General features: G+C 38.2%; 2 protein-coding genes across 4 annotated transcripts in view; both read right to left on the reverse strand.

Moving 5' to 3' along the window:
• Positions 1-216: 216 nt before the first annotated feature.
• nod1 (nucleotide-binding oligomerization domain containing 1) lies at positions 217-17,080 on the reverse strand. Of its 2 annotated transcripts, XM_088084984.1 has the most exons (12): positions 16,843-17,080; positions 15,038-15,234; positions 14,673-14,847; positions 11,761-13,570; positions 11,585-11,668; positions 9,982-10,065; positions 9,781-9,864; positions 4,779-4,862; positions 4,607-4,690; positions 4,435-4,518; positions 4,241-4,324; positions 217-3,252 (listed from the first exon to the last, which is right to left on the reverse strand). In XM_088084984.1, the coding sequence occupies exons 2-12, from the start codon at positions 15,212-15,214 to the stop codon at positions 3,180-3,182; spliced, it is 2,823 nt and encodes a 940-aa protein (XP_087941110.1). In that variant the 5' UTR covers positions 15,215-15,234; positions 16,843-17,080; the 3' UTR covers positions 217-3,179. The 2 variants fall into 2 exon arrangements, with proteins under 2 accessions (XP_087941110.1, XP_087941111.1); XM_088084985.1 differs by lacking the exons at positions 15,038-15,234; positions 16,843-17,080 and having other exon boundaries at positions 11,761-13,566; positions 14,673-14,806.
• Positions 17,081-17,942: 862 nt separating this feature from the next.
• The window catches only part of enpp2 (ectonucleotide pyrophosphatase/phosphodiesterase 2), a 35,508-nt gene continuing 31,452 nt past the window's right edge, over positions 17,943-21,998 (reverse strand). For both annotated transcript variants that reach the window (XM_088084988.1, XM_088084986.1), the window contains exons 22-25: positions 20,913-20,990; positions 20,646-20,778; positions 20,067-20,220; positions 17,943-19,445 (exon numbers count right to left, since the gene is read on the reverse strand). In XM_088084988.1, the coding sequence (XP_087941114.1) occupies positions 19,275-19,445; positions 20,067-20,220; positions 20,646-20,778; positions 20,913-20,990 (536 nt within the window). In that variant the 3' untranslated portion in view covers positions 17,943-19,274. The remainder of the gene's footprint in view (positions 19,446-20,066; positions 20,221-20,645; positions 20,779-20,912; positions 20,991-21,998) is intronic.

The raw sequence follows: 21,998 nt of genomic DNA on the forward strand, positions 1-21,998 counted from the left end.
AAAATGTGCACAATTATTGCGGTTATCTGCTGCACTAAATATATTGGTAAAGAGTATAGGTATATATAAAGGTTAAGAGTTCTACTTTGTCCATTTCAAGTGGTTCGAATTTTTGCATGCTGCATTAAAAAATTGGACACTATTCAAATAGTGGCATGATCTGTGTATAAATCGAGAGAATAATATTATGAATTCAATAAAAATTCAATACAAATGTAGCAACGTGAAGCACATCATGTTTATTGAAAAAGATTTAAATATACCTAAATAAACCCATTTGCATATAGGGATGACCAATATGAATAATTTGAAAGAACATCAAGTGTTTTCATTCTTGTCTATTAAAAACAACCATTCAAATGCTGATGTGTTTTACTTATTTTTCCAAATACAAATTTGTCAAACATGGACCTTAGTTCAGTGAAAAGGTTTACTATTTGTATTCACTTTATTTCACTGAAAAAAAGATTTTGGGATAAATGACTGCTAATGATTGTGGTGGTGCTCCAGTTACCGTCACAGGCTGGTTAAATGAGGGGGCACTTCATGAGATTTACGTGTTTATGTCTGTAAGAATGTTGACATTTACCAGGCAAGGAGACTCTATACTCTAATGCATTATGGCAAATGTAGTATCCAGGATTTGTTTTTGTTTTTTTGTAGCTTGACCTATATTAGGAACTATGAATAAGTATAATCCAGCCTCTGATACTTTGATTTTCATTATTATTAACACTGGAAGTGCATCTCTCTGCATCGGTTAGGAAGTCAATCTTTTATATTTTGCTGTTATTGACACAGTAACTGTTATGTGTTAAATTATATTAGTTGGGTTAGGTTTTATTATTATGTGAATGTGAACAAACTACAGTAATGTGCAAGATGTGTTACACGGTGATGGCAGCACCACAAAGCTTTCATTGTTTTTCAGTTCACTTGTATTAAAAGTTAAAGGACATCCAGTGTAAAAATAAACACCAGAGTTAATGTTCAATAACTGCATTATGTTTTTAAAGGCCAATGAGTAATCATGTTAAATAATTGTTAAATAATCATGATTTCAATATCAATGAAAATAATCGTGATTATCATTTTTGCCATAATCGAGCAGCCCTAATAAACTATAGGGCTGTCAGCAATGCAATTCAATAAAACTTTTTTGTTTGTTTGTTTTTATTTTGTTTTTAAATTGCGTGATGCTGTTCAAATTCTTGATTTTCTTTCCCAACTCTGACCATTTCTGAACAATTCATGAGTTTACACACCTCCAAATGTCCCTTAATATTTGTTAAGTATTAGTATCCCTATAAGTAGTGTTTTTTTGTTTTGTTTTTGCCTCTTTTCTTTTATTTTCAAAAGCACATATGGAAATATGATATATTATTGAAACTGCTACCGCTAATTTCAGCAGCTGTTAATTAAAACCAAATCTTTGAAAAAATAAATAGATAAATGGAACTGTATCAGTATTGGTGAGCGTGTTTTCTTGGCAGATTCGGTCATTGCTTGTGGAAAAAAAGACGGTTGAAACTATAGCTGCAGATTGCGAGCCAGAACATCCAGTGTAAACAGCTCAATATGGTTAACTTAAAGGAAGTGAATGTGGAAAAACATTGCACTTTGCTTCTGCATCCAGTGTGACGGTGTTACTATATGAAACTGTAAAACTAAGCTGTTTGATTGCCCCTTTAAAAGGTGACTGATGACTAATGATTAGGTTCTGTGTGAGAGGAATGGTGCCTTTGGACGATGTTAACTAGGAAGGTCTCGCCTCATATATCGGACTGATATCGGGCAGGATAGTTGGCCTTCTTTACAGAAGACATTTTGAAATATAGCAGAGACAGTGCAGGTGTAATTTGCCATCTAAATACTGGCTGCCTGCCATTTAGGTGTGTCCGCTTCAGGGAAATGCTACTGTTCAAGCTAGTTCAGTGTCATATAGTAGATTACTGGAACACAGCCACAATTCATTTTATGAGTTCTATCTGCACTTTTCCTGCTAAGTTAAAATGTCTGCTCTGAAAAAGGTCTGTTGGGGGAAAAAGATCAGAGAGAATAAGTTTAAGAATTGCGTAGCCTTTTTTACTGAGTTAAGCTCCATGTTTGGTCCTCAGTCAGCAGAGGCCATCAGTCTTTTCATCACCAGCAGAAATTCATAACTGATGTCATGCAACTGAATACATTCTTACTAGAATCCAGTTCCCAAAGTGCCTCTGTATATCTCTACCACAAAAACAGTAAACATTTTTCACAATGACCTAGGGATGCACAATATTGGATTTTTTTTTTTGCGATATTCGATATACCAATAAATGACAACTCATTTGGCCGATAACTCATACAGATATCAATTCATCTGCTGTTTCCCATCTAATTTTAGTAATAATCAAGTCTCTTCAGTAATGGAATTATTATCATATTATGCATACTCTTATCATGATGGCCCACCAGCAGATGGAGACATTAAATACAATGCTTTTTCACTGTATGTAATATTCATTCATTACGCAAAATAAGACAAATACTTCAACTGAGGGTTGAGGTATTGTACGTGCTTAACTTGTCAATAAAAACAAATATATTGGTTAGTGATATCGGCAGAAATCAGCATGTTGGCCGATTCAGACATTTTTTATTTTTAAGGCAGTATCTACGGATACCGATGACGTGCCAATATTATCATGCATCCCTACACTGAAGTAAACCTTAACATGTGCCATCAGCTGTGTGGAGAACTAACAGCACCTTCAGTAACAGTCACATAATAAATATGAGAAAGATATTGTTTATATGTGCGTAAAAATGAAAATATACATCTTAAGTCAAGTAAAGGTTCATGAAGAAGGAAGTAAGCTTGTTTTCATTTTATTCATCAGTGCTGCCACTTCCTTTTTTTTGTGATGTCATGTCAACTGTCAACATCTCCCACATGAAACAGTTTCCTCAGTGCAAAAATGGTTTCTTCAACAATAACTGATGAATTTAAAGTATTTACATTAATTTACAGTCAGACTTGGTGTCCACAGCCACAGAGGTACACACGAGTGAAATCTCTGCAGAAAATACTGTAGCAAATCATTTTGCTAACACACTGCATGCATACAGTGAACACACACTATATGTTTTCTGCCATACCGACATACCTCAGTGCATGCACGTCTCACGTGAGTGCCCAGTCAGTGGAACCGCAGCCGCTTCTCTTCCACAAACTGTTTCTCTTCCTCCTCAGAGAGCTTGTTTCCTTTCACACTGCAGGGACATGATGAGACACCATCAGACATTTACTCACATCTAAAACACACTCATGCATTGAGACACATGGAAATGGCTCTGATGCTGCTGAAGGGTTTGTCACCCTAATTACAACCACTACACTATATAACTAATGTTTGATTAACTGTAGGCGGGTTTCCATTAACGCTCAAATTTCGCAAATTAAAATTACACCTAATGGATGTCAATTTTGAAAAAAAAATCCCATTTATTGAAAAAAAAGTTCATGCTTACATGAGGTGGTATTAAAGGCAACAAAAAATAAAGTGTTATTTCACAAAACTGCAATGGAAAACACTTTTTTGGCTTCTATAGGTCACATGATGCTGTGGCTGCATGCATGTCAGTAGGAACTGACTTCCTTGGGCATGATGCAGCAGGTGCTGCAAAAGGTGTTATTGTATCGCATAACACATATTGCAAAAACAAGGTAGCAATAAAACAATAAAAAATCTGTCACATATTATTCCTTCATAAATGCTTTCCTATAAAAGAAAGTCTTAAGAAGGCATTTAAAAGAAGTTAAAGAAGTAGAGAGTCTGATCTCAATTGGCAATGAGGTCCACAGTTTGGGGGCTCCGACAGCAAAGGCACGATCACCTTTTGTCACAAGCCGAGATTGGGGAACAACGAGCAGAGCAGCATCCACAGATCTGAGAGAGCGCCCAGGCACATAGGGGGTCAATAAATCCTTGATGTATTTTCTTTTTTGTGATGAAAACTTAATAAAATGTTTTTTAAAAAGGATGATATGCAAACATAGATGGAAACTCACCTATAGTCTCACCTTAACTGTGACTACTTGGTAGAATTATTTTCTTTTATTTCTGTTATTTTCTGTCCTTGTTTCCGCCTAAAATCATCTATAATTTTGATAAAGGATTAACATTTTGTGTTACCACAGATAGAAGGCTACAAAACAGCAACTCAAGAAAAAGAAATGTGAATTGTATTTTATCCTCACCATATCTCTTGGAGCTTTGTGTTGTGAGTTAGAGCCTCAGCAAACTTTCTGATCCCCTCCACAGTGAACTGGTTGCTGATTAACCTGCGGACAAATACACAAAACAGGGGACGATCAATGTGTGGCCACGTCCTCGTCCACTGTGTCATCGTGCGACTTAAAAGAGTGCGCTCGTGCGTATGTGTTTTCTTTACCAGAGATGGAGTAAACCTGTGTTCGCTTGGACCAGCTCAGCCAAATGTGGAGCTGCATCATCAGTTAACTCATTCTGCACCAACCTACAACAGCACAGACACGGACCTTTGTTCAGAGAGCAGCTGTTAAAACTGTGAAAATCATGTAGCTCAAACTGAGCAACCTGCCTACCAGAATATCCTGAGGACGCTGTTCTCTTTCAGCGCCTCTGCCAGACACTTCCCACCTTCAGATGTAATGCCATTGGCTGAGAGACTGGAACACAGAAACACAGTGAACTGAAATGTAATCAATGAGTTTAAATTTGTAGGTTTTTATCGTCTTCGTACGCAGCTCTTCACACCTGAGGTTTGTAAGCTGTGGGTGGTGCCTCAGAGCTTCCGCAAACGCTTGTGCTCCCTCATCTCCGATGCTGTTCCCCCACATTCTGCAAGCAAAAATATCAAAACCATCATGTGAGTTTCCTTACTTAAGCCTGCAGTGTCCTCAATGAGAAAATTAATAAGACCTTTTTTCATTGTTTACTTTCACATTTTTAAACTGCACGCACACGTCCACCAGGATTAAACAAGTCAAACAACTCTTTTCAAACTAGCCAAAAACATTTAGAGAATCTTAATGGAAGTACTCTTCATCAACTCTGAGTTTAATCATTACATTTTATTTTTCTAAGATAAGATGTCACGTTTCATGTTAGTGATAGATATTGATCAAACTTTTTTTAAAATTGTTTTTGTGTGTAAATGACTACTTGAAACAACAATTCTTGTATTGAGTGAGAGCGCTGCAGACAGCAACAGTGAAAAAGCTGCAAAGTAACCCCTCGGGACATGTTCACCTGTCAATTTATGTCCACTCAAAGTGCTTGGTTTTGCAATCGACATGTTCGGATTATTATTCTTTTTTGAAATTCTTTTGGACAGCATTTTATGGTACAGAACATACATTAATATAGACAGTTCAATTTCCTTTGGGGAATTGAAATTTGGGAGAGATCATGTGTACATATAAAAGCTTGATAAGATATTTCATGAGGAGATTTGTCAGTGCAGTTAAAAAATAAAGTAAAAAAATAAATAAATAAATAACAATAATAATAAAAATAATAAGAATATGGTAACATAAAACATAAAAAGGTCATCTATCCATGCATTCCACAAAATCTGGATCATCAAAGTCTGTCTTATTTTTAATGTTATGTTCAAAACCACTGTGTATCTGGAGGTATCTATAAAAATCTGATTTTTCAAGATGATTTTCATTTCTCAGTTTTTCAAAGTCTTTTCATCGCCCTTTTTCTGTATTCTGGGAATAAAATGTTGTTATTCCCTTTGGGATCCAAGCCTTAAACCTATGATCCATTTTATTAGGCTTGAACCCAGGATCATAAGCTTTCTATTCTCCTTTTATCATATTCCAGATTTGTAATTGAGCTTTCATCCACAGGTTTTGCAAATTATCAATATATCTTCCCAGACTTTGGTGAGCCAATACAGCATGGACTGGAGGATCATTCATTATAGATAGTTCACTGTCTTTCCACCTAGCTTGAAATGTTGGAGTACATTTGTTAATCAAAGGTTAAATCTGGGCTACATATGAATAATTCCTAAAATGAGGGAGGGCCATTCCTCCTTCCTTCACCCGGTGTTTTTTTCCTGCCAAGTAAATCTAGAAAATATTTTATTCAATTCATTAAATTGTTTTGAGGGAACATCTACAGGAAGTGCTTGAAATAAAGAGATGTTGTGGAAGGACGGTTATTTTTACAGAGTGAATTCTGTGGCTAAGACCAAGGACGGAAATGGGGTTCCATCTATATATGTCATCTTATATATGACGTTTGTAGTCAACATTCAGCACTGAAACTGGCCTGTGCAATCTGCATTCTAATTTGTCTTTTCCCTCTTTAGGGATAACTGAGATCACTGCCTCACTCCATGATGGGGGCATTTAGCATCATTTAAGGTTGTATTGCAAGCCTGAAGTAGGGTTGGTATTAACTCAAATTGAAAAACCTTATACCACTCAGTAGAAAAGCCGTCTGGGCCAGGTGATTTATTCACTTTCAATCTGGAGATGGCACTTTTTATCTCTGCCTCAGTTATTACTGCTGTTAATGTTTGATTTTTGTCCTCAGATAAGACAGGTAAGTTGAGAGTAGTAAGGAACTCATTTATTTGTTGCTCCCCATCTAAGTGGGGTTGCGTATACAAAAGCTTGTAGTACTTTTTAAATATTCTTTGTATTTCATCTTGTTTACACTTTGTAGTTTTAGATTCTGGGTCACTTATTTTGTATATTGTGTTTTCCGCCTTTTGTTTTTGCAGCTTTCTGGCTAAAAGTTTTATTAATTTTGAGCCTGATTTGTAGTATTTCTGCTTTGTAAATATAATATTTTTCTCAGTTTCTTGTGAATATAACATATTTATTTCATTCCTAATTTTCTTCATTTTTGTCAGTAGATCTGGTTTTTGTTCCATTTTATGCTGTGACTCAAGATCTTTTAAATCTTTGTTAAGGTCTGTTAGTCTTGATTGTTTATCCGTTTTTTGATGGGCACAATACAATATAATTTTCCCCCTGATAACCCCTTTCAGGGTATCCCATACTATAGCTGAATCAATCTCTTTCTTATCATTCTCTTCTAAAAATGTTTTAATTTCCCTTTTCAATTGAGTCTTAAAACGTGGGTTGTTGAGAATACTTGTATTTAGTCTCCACAATGTTCTACCCAGGTTGTCATTAATATATACAGTGCAAGAGAGAGGCGCATGGTTAGATAAATTAATATTTCCAATATCACATCTCTGGATTTTAAAGCGATCCCACAAAATAAAACGACAAAAAAAATAATCTATTCTTGAATAAGTGTCATGGGGACATAAGTAAAAAGTATAATCCCGACCTGATGGGTAAAAGTCTCTCCAGAGATCTAATATGCCCAGTTCTGTAATTAGAACATTAATTTTTTCTATGCAATGATGTAGCAGTAAAGTTTTGGGTTATTAAAATTGCTACACCTCTCCTACGGCCTGGTTTATAGGATGAATAATATGCCCTTGAAAATCCCATTCTCTTAAGTTTTTTATGTTCTGATGGAGTGAGGTGTGTCTCTTGCAGGAATAAAATCTAAGCATTTTCCCTTTCATCTTTGACAGTATTTGACTTCGCTTAACTGGGTTTGAAATCCCTTTCACACTGAATGAAATGACGTTAAGTACCTGCCTGTTCATAACTTTATATATTGATTGACACAAATCAAATCTCCTCCTATATCACTGGTGGCATCAGACATGTACATTAAGAGTATCTCTCCCAGAGAACAAACACAGAACAATGATAAAAAAAGAACAGTTTTTAGTAGAGCATTACCAAAACAGCAAAGAATGGTTGTTTCCAAGGTAGAGGTGGGTGTTTGTAAAGTCAAAGCCCTTGTAAAGGAAAATCCCACGTCGTGTCAGTGGTGGGGCCCTAAAATGTGGCCGCATTCTCGCCAAAGTCCAAATAAAATGAAACTAAAACAAACTAGCCAGTGGACAACTCCCCAATTAGCAAGTCCCGACTCATTCAGCTAGAGAGACATTCGGACAGTAGGAAACATAAGTATCAGTATATATTAAACTCCTGGTTCATCCTTTGGCAATCGAAAAAGAAAAAAGAGGGAGGGACGCAGGGTGAGCCGAGGCACTTAAGAATCAAAACTTATCTGCGTTTGTAGATTGACTGTAAGACATCAGTCATTTGGGGTCGGAGATCACCTTCTAAATTCCTTAAGTTTTTCCTTATATTTAGTGTGGTGGTGTTTCTTAGGTTGTGTGTAGCCGCCCACTACAACAGGTTCCTGATCATCATTCCAGCCCTCTTCCCTTCACCTGCCAGGTAGACAGGAGCCGAATCTCCTGTTTGTCCGGAGCAGCGGGGGACCTCACCGCCATGACTGGAAACCCTCACGCAGCCATATCGCTTGTAGCCTCTGCCGCGTTCTGAAATAAACGGGTGCCATCCTCATAGAAGACCCGCAGCCTCACAGGATAGGGCGTTTGTAACTTTATTTGTTTTTCTTTCAGCACTTTCTTGGCTTCTGCATATTCACCTCATTTCCTAAGCACTTCGGGAAGAAAATCGTAGTCAACGTAGAAGCGAACATATCCCAAAACGCTCCATTTTTTCTGCCAGGCTTTCCTAAGCACTTCTTCTTTTGTCCGGTAACTCCCGAACTTGGCCACTATAGACCGGGGCTTTGCCTGTATGCTGCCGGGCTTCGGTGCCAGTGCTCGGTGTGCTCGTCTACTTCTGAGCTCCTTTTCACCAGGAAGGTCGAGTGCCTTTTTCAGCACTTTCAATTGTCCAGAAATCCAACCATATTGGTACCCTCTTTTTCTTCAAGAATTCCATAAATCCTCAAGTTATCTCGCCGCGCTCGTCCCTCCTGGTCTAGTAGTCTGGCCTCAAGATTAGCTTGTCGCTGCATTAGCCGCTTTACTAGCGTCGATGGAAAATATACACTAGGGTTGACAAAATCAGAGTTTTCGGGGTTTTTTTTTTCAAAACCGTCGGGGGAGCTCGCAAATTAGGTTGTTATCCTTTCGGCTGCGGAACAGGAAACCGTGGATTATTATTCTAAGTGTCTGAAAACATTAAGGAAAGGATGCTTACAGAAGACAGATCTTTTTGTTAAAGAGTAAGATCCTTTTTTTAACAAGCAGCCTGAAGATGCCATCGCCAAATCACCCAGACTCTATTTAAAAAGACAGTAATTTTAGTGTGTATTGAGCCAGCATATTTTCACATCTAACTGGATGAATAAAGGGTTAATTTTAACCAAAGCGAAGTTGGTGATTGTTGGAACATTGGAAGATATCATGAGTTTTATTTTGTTTCTGTTGACTTTGAATGAAGTGTTATACAAGGATAAAATGATAGGGATTTTGGGGATGTTTCTGTTTAAACAAAAAGCATATTCAAAAAAAAGGGCTATCTCTGTAGGACTCCTCACTTTTAGTTGTTTAACTAATAAATTCTAATCTGAAAATATCAGTGGCAAAAACAATCTTTTCAAGTAGATGTAAACTGACGGTGCAAACATTCCCTGAATGGTTATATTGCAGCTTGTTTCAGTCTCACCAAATAATGAACCAGTTTACAACATTCTTGCTTCACTTAGTGACGTCAACACAATGACATGGGAAAAATATGGTTCAAGTTGAAAAACACTTCAGTTATTCTTAATCCTTTCTTCTCTAGTTGATCTAATTGCTTTCATGAGCTCATTGGGATGATAATATCCTGCATTAAATGATCTAAATCAGCAAACAAGATGTTTGACAGTAGTGAAGTCTTACCCCACATCATATATCGAAGTGCTCTTCTGAATGGCTCGAGCCAAATACCCCCCACCAACACTAGTGATGTTGTTCTTACCGATCCTAAGGACAAAGTAACAACATCAATGTAAGAGACATTAAACCATGACATATTCATTTTAAAATGATTATCATTACTAAAATATTCAAATTTAATATTGGTACAGGTTAGAAACATACTTTACAACTCGCAGCTTCGGGCATTCCTCAATGATCTGAGCGACTAGCTTGGCTCCAACGTCTGTGATGTGATTGCTGTAAAGCCTGAGGACAACAATGCAAAACAGGGTTTAAAACTGTTTCACTTGTATTTTATGGAGCTTTAACACTTGTTGGGGAGATGCTCTACCTTTACCTGCAGGTTACTTTTTTACCTCTACCTTTTCTACAGCCAAGATTCAATTATGTACCATAGGAGACCAAAATGAGGCTTTAAACCAAACAATACCCTCTGGTTCCCTTTTTCTTCTATTGTAAAACTGCCAGTTTCCCCTGCACAGTGAATGACTTCCTTTGAAAACCAAGAACAAAGATGATTGAATAAATTACAAGCACATGAAGCTGCAGAGCAAGCCAAAGCATTTTTGGAGTCGTAAGCAGAATGTCCCCATTAGCACACAGAGCTTACGTCTTCACACCCAATCGCAATCAGTACGTTTAAATGCACAGTTAAGTGGCACTACAGTTTAAGCCCAATTAGGCCATTTAATTGTACTGCTGTCCTTGTCCCAGTATACAAACACCGAGGGAGAATCCATTTATTGCTAGAAGTACATCTAACTCCACAGCAGTAGGTGGAGATATGCTCCCTTTCAGCTAGTTGCTTTTAGACCTTCTTCTGGTTCACCTATTTCATCACATACCAAACAAGTCAGCAAGTTACTTTTCAGCGCTGTACATTTCGTACGTACCCTTAGCTTTACTTCATACCTTCATCTTATTTTTTTCTTCCATTCTTCTTTTTCTTTTGTTTTTACCAACTTTGTTCTACAAATGGCGTGGAGACGTCTTACTTCGCTAGACACAATTTCCCCAAGTATAGGCTACAGCATGCTAACATTTTTGCATTGCATACATTAGCCTAGCAGCTAGCAGATTTCCTCTCAAGTGTTGTAAAACAGCAACATTTAGCAAAGGGCACATTACTAAATTGGGGTCCTTATAATTAACAAGGTTTACTAATAAAAACTCAAACTAGACATGTTTACCTCATGTACAAAACATGCTAACATTATTAGCATAAGCCTTTCCCATTGCATAAATGAGCCTAATGGACTTTTACTCTGCTCATATGAAGCTAGGATAAATCACATACAGGGCTTTAAGTGCTATTTTGGGGCAGGTTTAATATCTTGTTTTTGATTTACTGTTTCTTATCTGTGACATAAAAATAACTTAAAGGAAAAAGCAGGACACGACCCCCTTGTAGGAAATCGCTGGATTAAATTAGTTGTATAAACAAGTGCAACTTTAAGCAGCTAAGACAGTAAAACTGCTCAAACACTGATCAGTGTTAACCATCTAATGTAAAACAACAATATTTCAGGCACAGGGTACTTTTGCCTGTAGAAAAAGTACTTTTAAAAGTAGCCTACTTTTTAGGAATTTTTTATGCAGAACTTGTAAAAGAGTCTTTATAGATTACTGTTTTGGTATGCTCACACAGCAATTCACAAACAATCTGAAGAATTCTTCCACCACTGGTACACATGTATGTTGAGCATGGCTGGAATGCAGACTGTTTAGTTTGAAGCACCCTGGAAACAGTGTCATGTTGACTCACCCGAGGTACTCCACAACTTTGTGCCTACACAGCTCCTCTGCAAGAACCTTGATGCTGCTGTCAGACAGGTGATTGACGCTCAATCTGAAGACAAGAACTTTGGTTAGTCTGAACTTCTCTCAATGACGGTTAGAAAGTAGGTGAAACATGGTTACATTTTTTTTTTTTTTTTTTACCTTACTACTGTCATTTTACAAAAGGACGGCCTCAGCTGGCTCACCCCGTAGTCACTGACGTTGTTGTTGTCCATGTCAAGGCCCAGGAGCTTCTGACGGTGCTGTAGGACAAAGTTCAGGGCAGTGCAGTCACCCGAATGCACATCACAGTAACCCAGCTTGATGAAACTCGCTGTGATGCCTTTGGCTGTCATCTGAGCGATGTCTTTGCTCCCTGTCTCAAAGATGCACCTCAGCATCCACAGGAAGTTGGGCAAAACGTGGACTTTCTTGCCCTCTTCACCGCTGTAGTGGGGTAAACCATGGAGGTGGGACTTTACACTGGTGGAAAGGTAGGATTTCAGTAGGGCTCGTTTTTTCTTTAGTAACACAGGAGATACAAGATGCTCCATGAGGCTGGTTTTAGCCTTGGACAGCAGTCCACACAAGAACAGATTAGTGAACTGGAGGTGTTCATTGTTCGTGAACGGCTTCTTTTCACTGGGTTTTGAGGAGTCGCTGATGCAGGAGTCAAAAGGAAAACAGGATGTTCTTTTTTTCCTGCTACACTCTGTGAAGAACTTGAGGATGGAGCTGGGAGCAGCCTGCTCATCCAACACCAGAGCAAATGCGGCCAGGAAAGACTGGAGGGTGATATGGAGGACTTCAAATGTAGAAGGGCTTCCACTATCACTGTGCTCACTGACAGGTCTCAGAAAGCCCAACGTCAGGTCCTCTTCTATCAGACCGCATGCAGTCATCTCCTCTTGGGTGCAAATGAAGCTACCTCTCTCCATAATCTGAAGTGCAAGTTTGGCAAATGCTGCGAGAGGCCTGAGCCCTGCTTTGAAAGTCTCGGAGGCACACCGAGTGCTTTTCTTCAGCAGGGAAGGTGCAGGTGAGGCAGAGCGGCTGAGGAATACCTCAGACAGCAGCAGGAAGATGTCCGTGAGTGTGATGCAGGTTTCAGGCAGTTGAAAACTATCATGCATAGAGTGCAGGTGCCTAAAGCTCTTAAATACGATCCAGCAGAACAACGGGGTGGAGCAGAGGCCACACAGGTGGGGGCTAGCATCCAGTTGAATGGACACAAGCTCTCGATGTTCCTGCTCCTTGAAGTGTAGGTTGATGTAGGTCTTGAGATGAGCTGGGGAAAACCCCCGTAAAGCCACCCTCTTTTTGATCACCCTACTCTGGATCTCAGTGCCTGTCCGGGCCGTCAGTACCTTCTGGGAACCCTGGAGTAGTTTCCCACAGAGCAGACTGATGAGCAGCTGGAGGGGGTGAGCCTTGTCTTCCGGTGACACCACTTCAGGAGAATTCATCAGATCGTTTATCTGAATCTCGTCGTAGCCATCAAATGTGAAAAGAACCTTCTCGGGGAAGCGCAGGATGTAATCAAACACCTCATTATCTGGATCGTGATCTGGGAAGCAATTGTACTTGAACAAAAGGTCTCGGAGGGAGATCTGCTCTGTGTCCTTGAAGACGCTGAACATCCTACAGCGGAACTTGAAGAAAAAGATGGTGTCCGTCTGCAGCTCTTTTTTGGACCAGAGGTTCTGGAGCTTCTGCAAGAGGATGGATTTTCCCACACCGGCATCCCCCATCACACAGATAGTTTCACCTTCTGGATTGAAGACCGCATGGTCTTTCAGCAGCTGGTCTAGACTCTCCAAGAAGCCCAGACTCTCATTGCGGTCGTTCAGCAGTTCCATCAGTGTGTCTGTGTACAGGTCCTCCAGACGGGTCTCCTCTCTCTGGCCGTATGACATGATGAAGCAGGTTTCCCGGCTCATGTCCTGCCTCAACTTCTTACTATACCTGCTGACTTAGAAAAGGGTGATAATGAATTAGTGCAATATATAAGCTTTTAGTAGTGCTATCAGGTCCAGTGATCCAGCATTTTCTACTAAGGACCAGAAAAATTCTCTTAAATCCAAAAATGAAGGGTTTGGATTTTTGTGTCTTTTATCATTGCTACAACCTAAATTTCTCTTAAAGGAAACTTAAAAGTGATCTTGTTTCCCCATTGTGGATCATAACCTCAGACTGAGCCAAGGAAAGCTGATGGGCCTTTTCAGGGGTGGAAATTAACTTTTTTGCCTGCCACTGTGGCTCATGGATTCAAAAATCTACCAGACACTCAAAAGAAGACCATTGTTTTTTTGGCGAGTAAGCAAGTCTTAAGTCAGAATGGTGCAGTATTTTAAAGGGAACATTGTTCAGACAGTAAGATGCACCTATATAGGAGGGTGCACAACACGTGAACACTCTGCTTGTTACACACACAGGAACTTATGGTTGGGTTGTGGGTGCAGGAAAATACACATCATTAATGAAGAAAATGATGACATTCTGTGAAATGTGAACACAGCAGAGAGCAGAACAGAGCTGCTGTTTGGCACCTCATTAAGAGAGACGCTGTGGGCATATGCACACAAGGTACAGCTTAACTTTTAGATTATTTCAGAAGCTAAAAGTGTGAGCAAACTTATGAACTATAAGGAAACGAGGGGGGAGGAGGACACTAGACAATGCACCCCAAAAAATGTGTCAGTTAGCCACTGCAAAAAAAAAGTACATGACGGTTAAGCTGCCACTTACATTTTTCAGGTGATTTGTCGAGCTGGTTGTAGATTTCGAACATATCAGTTTTCTTTGGCATATCTGGCATTGACTTTTGGGGTTGTTTTCACAAATTTTTTCTTGGCGCTTGATGTTTTCGGCATCCAAAATCTTACTTTTCAAAACTGAATTGAAGCTGAAACCCATCTTTGCTCTCTTCAAAGCCTGACTTCAGTTTTGTGGTGAAAATACATGTGTTTGCATATGACTGGATAAATGAGACTAAGATTTCACTGCATGAGTTGTGTGAGAGTAAAATGAACATCTTGGTGGCACAGAGCAGCATTAGTGATTTTAATACTTACTGGGATCTGTGTTAACCACTGTCATTAGCGATACATCGCTGCTTGGGTTGTACTTGATGTCTTTCAACCATGGCTGCAGGTCTATGTAGGCATCGCATACTTTATATATGATGTAAATAAAGTATTCACAGGCCTCCTCCCCTTTGCATTGGACCAGCTCCAAGATTTTGCGCACCTAGAAAAAAAAAAAAAAAAGACAGGCAGGAGCATCTGTGTTGGTTATAATTTCACTAACCTCATACTTTATTTTGGATTTCTAACAAATGAATAATATTCAGAGTGATAAAAAATATTTTTAAATGTTTTTTCTTTTATGAAAATGATACAAATGGCCTACATATATATATATATCTTAGGTTTCATGCCTGATCTGGCTTGGTGGCAGTTCGCTGGACGATCTCAACATCCTCTTCACAGACGAAGTCACAGGCTAACAGGTTGTCCAGGATGCACTGAATACTCCTCAGCCTGGACACCAGCAGCTCTCTGTGGTAGGTGAGGAGGTTAAGGCACGACACTGTGTCTTCTTCTCTCTGACCCATATTTACTGCGTAATAGTCACCTGTGTGGGATTACATGAAAAGACCAAGTTTACTATATTTTGAGCCATTTAAACAGCACTGTACAGCTATGGATGGGGTGCAGCAACATGACATATTTTGGCCAATCGAGGCAGCAGTGGACGAGCAGCTCCTGTATTCAGCAGTGTTAAATCACTGTGTTTCTTAATGGATTCTGGCTGTACGTTGAGCAGTTTCATTTTCCTGTTGGAAGTCAGTGTCAGATGGAAAGGTAAACCAGTTATAATAAATAAAGCAACTGATAATGATTTTTTCAACTGGAATTTTTTTTAGTTGACTAAAGTACACAACGACTGCAGGTCATTGTTTAGCTTCCATGTCAGACTTAATCCTTTGAAACTTCAGCAAATCAGTTTGATTTCTTTCAAAAGCAGGGGAGGAAAGCAATGATCAACTTGACAAGAAGTGACCCAAAAACTGGCAAGAAAAAAAGCAAAGATTTGCAAAAGAATTACCTGGAAATTTCCAAAAAAACAAAAAACAAAAACAATAACTGACTTTAAAAAAGTGCTAAATAAAAATAAATATATACATTTTAAAAAGAAATATATATTCTACAGCATATTCTGAATATTCTATTATATTAATCGTACAGAGTTTCTGGACAGTTTCCTTTTTTGGATAATTTTCTCATATTTCTCTCTCACACTCCTTTTTTTAAAAACATTATGTTGTTTTCTAGTCACCTTTTACCAGTTTCTTGCAATTTGCTCATTGCCTTTTCACGTTTTTGAAGAGAATTACACTTTTTGCTCAGGGTTCAAAGGGTTAAGCAGGGTTTTCCAAAATTGTGGGCATGCTGACTGACATCTACTGTTGATAATATACTGTCTATGAGTAAGTAGTCCATAAACGAACATCCTTTTAACTCTCTAAAATCCCATTTCAGAATCCACAAATCAAAAATAAACCAGCCACAATGATAATTAAAGACATCTGAACTGAAATCACTGATATTGAAATTCAACAGACAAACCCATGACCTGAGTCTTATGCTAGAATAGTACACATGGAGCAGTCTATAAAACATTTTGAGTATTGGCAGAAGCAGTCCTACCAAACATAGCACAGAAATACAGTATATACAGGTAAATTCACAAGAACTTTATTTCTTTGACAACTGCCCAAAAGCTGTTTTTTCCTACTGGGTTATCATTTAGACAAGTTAATGCCATACATAGCTTGAACTGATTTAGTTTTTAGGTAATGATGACTAATATTTATACATAATTCTTCTTTCTTTTGTTCTAAAGCTGTTTCCTAAATCTGATAATGCTTTCTATCGTGTTTACCAAATGAAGAATAACCAGCCAGGATCAATATTACACACAGAGTGACACTCCTTTATTCCGAGTAAATGCCACTTGTCACAGCTCAACACAGTAATCTGTCTGTGGGTTTAACACCGGAGAGTTTCTTCAAAGAACACCTGGGAGTGGTGACAGGTGAACTCACCGTGATAAATATCGAAATAACCGCTGTTTGGCTAACTCAGCTGTGTTTGTTTTCGCTGTTATTTCGCCCTGACAAAAGCTAACGGTAGCCGTCTCACTTTGCTAAGTACAGACACAACAACAATTGAATCTTACCAACGCGTCGCGTCCACTCCCATACGCTGTAAACACTGCACTTTAAAGTAAAGTGTTAAAAGTGACGGGTTCTTGTTTATGTCACCCGCCCCTGTTCGGTTACTGTGTAGGCTACATTACAGCAACAGACAGAAGCTACTTGTTTTCGGAAGTGAAAGTATAATTCAGTTAGCGTCGCGTCATTCTGCCTAATATTTCAAAACATGCTGCGTTCACGTCCCCGCGGAAATGTGGGACTTAAATTAACACCGTTTTTTCATTTTTATTAATAATTAGACTCTACAAAATATAAATAACTGCTTAAAAAGCCTTGAGGTGGTCCTATTTCATTTACTGTCAATTCAAGGGTGCATGCTTGTGAATGCCTTTGGTTTTGTCCTCGATTCCTCATACAGTGTTACTGCAGTGTTATTTTAGTCTTTAAGACGCATATAGTTTGTCCTGCTTTCTTGTTTTTGTTACCTGATTGAATCTTTAAATATGCTCGAGTCTCGTAAGAAATGTCTGGAAAAACAACGAATTAAAAAAATAAAAATTCTTGATAGACACCAGTTCCGTTGTTTCAGACGCCCTCACGAGTATTTAAACCTTCGAAATAAAATGGATTTATTGGTTTTAATTTCTGTAATTCTCATATATTGTAAAAAAAAAAAAAAAAAAATTAACTAAAACGTAGTTTTACAAAACAGGGGAGGATGTTGCGAAAAATATAAAAAAAAATAAGGTCAAGATGTCCAGAAAACTATAAGTATAATAATTTTATATTTAAAATTATGTCAGGAAAAAAAACGAAATAAAATATATAAACTACATTTTTTTTTCCAGCACAGGTGATTTTCATATTCATCATCGGAGTTTAGGGGTTTTACTTTCGCACCCTCTTCTACCAGTGTCCACGTGGTGGCAGTACTGCATAGACAGTAAGATCCTGTCTGTTTTTTACTGTTGGCGGGCTCATGTGAAAGAATATGAAGTTTCTTTGTATTGTAACTAGGGTGTTTTTCATGTTAGACTTACAGTCCTTGTGCTTAAGTTGGTCCACTACTGCTGAGTACTCATGTCCTCCAAGTGTTATTGGACTAACTTTATACGCGCCATACTTGCTTTATTAAAAACACTTGTTTATTGTGAAGACATTTACATAAAGCATAAATAGGTCTCACAGGTGGTAAATGTTTTAGGAACACATTAATAAATCATCAGCATCAACATTATTGTCACACACACATTCACAATCAACAAACACAAACAATAGTTTTCTTGAATTCAACATATACACACTGTGCACAGATACACACACACACACACACACACACATAAAAGACAAACAAAATTGCATTATCAACTCATTAAAAAAATAAAGGCAATTTCTTCTTAATCACTGAAAATAACGAGAAACGGTTCAATGCAAAGTGTAATGAGTCAAACAAAGTGGATCGATGTCTAAAGGAAACTGAAATGTGCACGAGTTTAACAATCCGAGTGCCGAGTGAGGTGAAGTCTGGAACTGAGTCTGTCAATGGCTTTGTAGTGCAATTAAATATTCTTTAACCACTTTAAAATATTTGTAATTTTGAAGGAATATCGTTTTCTAGAAAATAATTTGTATGTTTATAAACTGTACAAAAACCGTTCCTGCTTTTAGGGATACATCTGCAGCATGCTGCATGTGTAACTGACTTTATGGAGGGCCTATGTGCAATACTGCTAGAAGATGAAAAATAAAGTATTTGGGATTGTGAGTAATATGAAATGACCACTTTCCACTGTATGTCCTTTTGTTTACGATAAATGAATAAATTGCAAATGCATTTGGAATTTGCATTACTAAAATACACTATCACCAGATCACTACTGCAATATTATCTGATCTCATGGCCCTTGTATTAAAATCTCGAGTAAATATCAATCTCAAGGCTCAAACAGACAATGCACAGAGAATGGAGGTTGTCTGAGGGGCCTAACAGGGACCCCATGACTGATTGATCTGGCCATGTTAGAGAGAGAACTTTTCTGCAAAATTGTGAGATTAATTAAAGCAAATTTCTGTGAGAAATCTTGGAGGACAAATGATGATTGCTGGTCTTTCTGATATTTACACATTATGACAAATAATGACTGGTTTGGATTCAATTATGAAAAGTGTATAGTGAAATATGAAAAACTAAGCACTTGCATGGGCCATGTTGTTCTTGAGTTTTTTTATAGCTACTATCTCAGTGGTGTTGAAGCTGTATCATAACAGCAGGAATTAAATGAATGAGATTAAAGCAAATGTTCAGTGAAAGGGCCACAACAGCTGCAGCTGTAGCAGCCCGCGACAGTTACAGCTGGTGAAGCTGAGTGTGATAGAGATGATCACATCTCTGCCTTGTACCACATACTTCCACCACGGTTTGAAAGATCAACAACGTTCACAGAGCCAGCAGGGGTCAGATCTCGCTCTCGTAGGTGTGCATGTAGGTCTTGAGTGAGAGGATTTCGCCATAGCTCCGGGTTGTTCTGCGGTACAGGTCCAAGCCCGTCAGGATCTCCACGTCTCTAACTCGAGCTGTGTGCATCTTCATCAGGTCCTCCACCCAGCGGGACTCCTCCTCTGAGCTCTGCAGGGAGAAGCACACAAACAGATTTTCCCTCCTTTGCCTCTGAGTACACCCTCCCAAGCCCCCAGAGTGATTCCCATGCTCTGATGCTAATTTTACATAGTGGCCAAAAGTAGAATTACACCGTCACATGATGCCCGCTGGACAGAGAGACTTTTTCCCCACTGACTTACAACGGGAAAGAGACGTCTGTAAATCAGTGAATAATTTCTTTGTCAACCTCCACGAAACAACTCATTTCACTATTGAGATTTAAGCCATCCAGTTCTATAACATTTGGAAAGTCCCAGGATTACATTCTTTAGACTGCCATTCAAGCTGGTGAAGCACTAAACTGGAAGTTTGTCTCTCCACCGCGGAAGTTACCCACTTGGACACACTCAGGTCAAAATATAAACTGTATATAAAGACTGAAGACAGGACAGCTCCGCTAAAGTGAAGCAAAAACATCTCGATCGCCCATTGGTGTCTGACTGCTGTATAGGTCATAAAGCCCACCCCTCCATACTTATGAATGGCATATAAGCCAAACTAAAAACTTAAAGTACATGCCAAATACATTTGTCCTATGCTCACTGAATGTATGTGTGTATATGTATTTAAAGATGTGATGTTGCTTACATTGCAGGTCTCGTCATTGGTGGCTCTGTGAGGCAGGATGAAGGCGGCGCTGCTGAGCGGGCCGCTACACGAGTCTGCAGCCTGTGTGAAATCTAAGCAGCTGGTCAGGACCACAAAGTAGTGTGTGGGGACGGGTATCATCCCACTCACATACCTGCAAGAAAATCACATACAAAACACTTAAGCTAAGGATTCATTGCTTTTATAAAGTATTATCTCAATATTTTTTTTAGAGAAAAGAAAATACAGCATAAATTTAAATGTCATCAGAAGGAATCATGATATGTTAATTGGAATGTGGAGTTAATACAAAAACAATAATAGTAATGTATGGCTGAGGTATCTAGGATTGATGACCATGATATTCTTAACAGCATATGATACTAGAATGCATATTGTTGTTTTAAATGATTTTAAAAGGTGGGATATTGAGATGGAAAATCTATTTTTATTTTTTCAGTGTTTTAGCTCAGAATGAATCCCACACTACCACTGAAACATTTAAACAATTGAAACATTTGAAAATGTTTGTAGCTTTATGAAGCTTATCCAGAAATAAAGTGAAATGAGTGTTCTTACTCTCTTATCTTCTCGGCTGAGTCTCTGACACCATCATAGTCGTAGTCAAATATGGGTCCAATGAGCACATTCACTCCGTTTCTCTCAGTGGCATATTTCTTCACCAGAGCTCTCTGAAAGTAACTCCATATTCCTGAGGTGATAGAAGAGCAGTAACTATATCAGTACTTTTTTGTGTAGGAAAAATGTCAGAATAAAAACATACAGTGCAAGGTTTTAACAGGACTCCAGACATGAAGCCCTCGAGGAAAGTTCTGACTGTCTTACTCTTGAACGCAGGATACATGGGGACGGTGTTGGTGATGAGGACAGCATCATATTTTTTGTCCATGGTCGAAGACAATTCTGTCAATAAAGAAAAAAAAGAAACATGTTTAAAAACCATTTCAGTTTTAGTGATGGTGTTAGATGCCAGCAATGATGTTACTGAGTAGAACGTTATTAGAGCAGATAAGAATGATGGGGAAAATATAAAATTAATGAGACCCATACTGTAAAACAAGAGACACCCAGAACAGGGCGTATGAGATGCTTTGCTAGTGTAGTGTTTTTGTTTAAAATTAATAGTAATATAAGCTGACATATTATAGTAACAACTGATAATTCCTACAAAACAGTTAACAGATTTCTTTTATTTTTTTAATCGGCTTGATTTTTTATTCAGAGACATGATAAAAAGGCAATGAGCAACTTAAGAAGAAATGACCCAAAACTTAGCAAGGACTTTGTAAAAAGTACACGTAGATTACCTGAAAATAACCATAAATAAATAAATAACAGACAAGTAAAACAAACACACGTGCACACACGCGCACACACACACACACACACACACACACACACACACACACACACACACAAGGAAATAAATCCAAAAACAGTCTAAAAATTATAATAATTAAAAAAAAGATACTTTAAAAAATATTATAATGGTAATTTTAAATATGGCTCTCTGGACATTTTTTACTAGCTTTTAGGAAAAAAACATTTTTTTCCAAATCTACTATTTTTTTGTAATTTCTGGGACATTTCTTGCCAAGTTGCTCTTTGCCTTTTTTCCCATGTTTTTTCAAGAAATCAAACCATCTTTGTCAGCATTCAAATTGTAAAAGATTTGTAAAAGTCATCCAAATGCACCACGAGAAAAGTGATGCTGGTTTCAAAGGGTTAATGATGCACTTACTTTCATTGGCTATAGTATACATGAGTATAGCGTTCATAAATATTGTCAACACTTCAGTTTTTGATAATAATTCTACAATTTACCTCACTGCTTCTTCCATAACAAAACGTGATCATTTTTTCATGAATACTTGGGATTTATTTAATGGTAATTTGCAGCAGCTGTTTACA

This window comes from Plectropomus leopardus, chromosome 11, assembly GCF_026936395.1.
Source record: "Plectropomus leopardus strain MGB_pleo_1.0 chromosome 11, ASM2693639v1, whole genome shotgun sequence".
NCBI lineage: Eukaryota > Metazoa > Chordata > Actinopteri > Perciformes > Serranidae > Plectropomus > Plectropomus leopardus.

Bases quoted from the DNA above. Each gene is read 5' to 3' on its own strand.
- nod1 (XM_088084984.1), bottom strand. From the start codon at position 15,214: ATGGGTCAGAGAGAAGAAGACACAGTGTCGTGCCTTAACCTCCTCACC. The intron at 4,325-4,434 runs GTAAAGAAAACA...ATTTGTCCGCAG, and splicing joins ACAGGTTTACTCCATCTCTG to GTTAATCAGCAACCAGTTCA. The intron at 3,253-4,240 runs GTGAGGATAAAA...ATGTCCCTGCAG, and splicing joins ACAAAGCTCCAAGAGATATG to TGTGAAAGGAAACAAGCTCT.